The sequence below is a fragment of the Apaloderma vittatum genome, unplaced genomic scaffold (genome assembly GCF_000703405.1).
Source record: "Apaloderma vittatum isolate BGI_N311 unplaced genomic scaffold, ASM70340v1 scaffold24834, whole genome shotgun sequence".
Taxonomy (NCBI): Eukaryota; Metazoa; Chordata; class Aves; order Trogoniformes; family Trogonidae; genus Apaloderma; species Apaloderma vittatum.
The window spans coordinates 2,193-4,901 of NW_009712480.1; the positions used below are offsets into that span (position 1 = coordinate 2,193).

The 2,709-nt window shown below is 57.7% G+C and overlaps 1 protein-coding gene across 1 annotated transcript in view; it reads left to right on the top strand.

The window, feature by feature from the left end:
* LOC104272894 (arf-GAP with GTPase, ANK repeat and PH domain-containing protein 3-like) overlaps positions 1-2,709 on the top strand; it is a gene marked incomplete at both ends in the record, with an annotated part of 17,209 nt that overhangs the window by 626 nt on the left and 13,874 nt on the right. Inside the window, 2 exon segments of the mRNA XM_009868008.1 lie at positions 1-133; positions 2,237-2,371. The exon segment at positions 1-133 is cut by the window's left edge and continues 4 nt beyond it. Coding sequence (XP_009866310.1) covers positions 1-133; positions 2,237-2,371 — 268 coding nt within the window.

A 2,709-nucleotide genomic window follows, 5' to 3' on the forward strand; every position in this document is an offset into this window, starting at 1 on the left:
TGGGTCGATGCTGTGGTGTTTGTCTTCAGCCTGGAGGACGAGATCAGCTTCCAGACGGTGTACAACTACTACCTGCGGCTCTGCAGCTACCGGAACACAGCCGAGGTGCCGATGGTGCTGGTGGGCACGCAGGGTGAGAGCCAGGCGGCCGGGCTTCCTCTGCACCCTCCCCGCCTCGGTCAGGAGTGCTGCCGACATGTCTGTGCTGGCGAGAGACAATTGTGTTCTCACCTCGTGAGTGTGTCGGGAGATCCCAGTGTGAGCCTTATGTGGGACTGGGTGGCGCTGGGGCCAGGCCCCTCTTCTGGAGTGCTGTAGCTGCTGGGCATAGAATCCTCGAATCATTAAGGTTGGAAAAGGCCTCTAAGATCACCAGGGCCAACTGTCAACCCAGCAGTACCTCGACCACTAAACCATGTCCCCAGGTGCCACGTCTGCACGGTTTTTGACACCCCCAGGGATGAGGACTCCAGCCCTGCCCTGGGCAGCCTGTGCCAGTGCCTCACCGCTCTCTCAGTGAAGAAATTGTTCCCAATATCCAACCTAAACCTCCCCTGGTGCCACTTGGGGTCGTTTCCTCTTGTCCTGTCATTAGCAACTTGGGAGAACAGACCAACCCCCACCTCACTACACCCTCCTCTCAGGGAGTTGTAGGAGCAACGAGGTCTCCCCTTAGCCTCCTCCTCTCCAGACTTAACAACCCCAACGCCCTCAGCAGCTCTTCGTAAGACCCGTTCTCCAGACCCCTCACCAGCTCCATTGCCCTTCTCCATTATCTCAATGTCCTTCTTGTACTCTGGCACCGAAAACTGAACCCAGTGCTCAAGCAATTACTTCTCAGACCACCTGGGCTCTGCTGCAGATAGCTGCCCAACCTCATGGAGCCCCCGAGCTGCCCAGACCCCCTGGTGCTTGCCTCTGCCTTCTGATCGGCTCTGCTCGCAGCAGGCAGGGGCCTGGGCATGTGGGAGGGTTTTCTGCTGGTCTGTCGCCCTTCGTCCTGCGGGGCCGTGCTGCAGCAAGCGAGGCTCGGCAGCAAGCGAGGCCCGGAGCGATGGCAGCTCACTGAGGCTGCCAGTGGGCGCGGGCAGCAGAGGGGACTGGAGTCTCAATGCTGGAGCCCCGGCAGCGACAAGGGCATCGCTTCGGGGGTCTGAGCTCTGCTCTTGCGAAACGAGTGTCCTGCCTGCCCAGAGGTGGCAAAGTGCAGGCAGGAGGGAGCCTGATGCTCCGTCCAGTTGAGTGTAGGGGTGGCAGCAGAGCGGGAGCAGGAAGATGTGAGGAAAAGCTGTGTTGGCACGACCCAGTTCCTGAGCAGTGAGACCTGTTCCTGGTGAAGGAGGAGCTCTGAGGCAGTGACAGTGAAAGGGGAGTCGGGACCCCAGAGTAAGAGTAGAACAAAGCTCTTAAACTTCGGATATTTAGGGGCTGGAATTGATTTTAGGACAGAATGATCTTGGTTCAGACCAGGGCTGGAGATGCAGGCACGTGCTGGGGGGCTCAGGAGCAGGGAAGAGTGTCAGAGGGGTCAGTGGTCGATGTTGTCCCAGACTCAGAGCCAGGTCCCAGCCCGCGGGGTAGTGAGGAGACCTTCTGTACAGCATGAGTCCTAGCACTTTGGACTCCTCCTGCGAGGGTTCCGTTACAGCCCCTGCTTGTCCTTGGCTTGGCTTCAAGGAGTCGGGCTCCTCTTGGGGAGGCAGTTTTTCCAAAACATGCAAGCACTCAGCAGCCAGCTGGGATGCAAATCAAGCCTGGGTTTTAGTGTTGCCCACCAAGGCCTTGGCTGTGAGTACACCTTGGCAGAGCCATCTTTCCCAGTCAACTGAGGATGATTTCTCCCTTTTCTTTAATATGCGGGCTATGTCCCTGAGACCTAAAATCACTGAGACTGGCAAATCCATTTTACTCTGGGGCTGAGGCTGCCTTGCCTTGCCAGCCGCACCTCCCACTGGTTTCTGCCTCTGTCTTCAGAAACATCAGTGGCCGGATCGCTGGGAGAGTTGAATAAGGTGCATTGAAAAAAACATTTAATTTAAAAAGTTTCATGTAATAAATCCGCTTTTCTACAAACATGGGAGTTTGGTATCTAAGACACTTGGAGGAGAGGGGTGCACTGTGGAGATGGGTATGTCAGTGTGTGAAGGGAGGGAGGGAGGCCGGGAGCAGCCTGGGGCCCGTGAATGGGTGGGACACGGGCACTTGCTTTTTAACCTCCTCTCCCTTTGGTTTCCAGATGCCATCAGCGCCACCAACCCCCGGGTCATCGACGACTCTCGAGCGCGGAAGCTTTCCAATGACTTGAAGCGCTGCACATACTACGAGACCTGTGCCACCTATGGACTGAACGTGGAGAGAGTCTTCCAGGATGGTAACTGCAGCGGTGGGGGGTGCCGGGTTGGACGGGGCTGTGGGACTGCCCTGCAGCGGGGGTCACACTACCCCGACACCAGCTCTGGTCAGAGCAACGTACTGCTCCGAGGCCGTGCTGAGACCAGTTGTATGAAGTTCAGCCATGAAGTGGTGGGTCCTGCACTTCAGTCACAACCACCCCCAGCAGCGCTGCAGGCTTGGGGAGGAGTGGCTGGAGAGCTGCCAGGCAGAGAGGGACCTGGGGGTGTTAATAGATGGCCAGCTGAACATGAGCCAGCAGTGTGCTCAAGTGGCCAAGAAGGCCAACGGCATCCTGGCCTGTGTCAGGACAGGCGT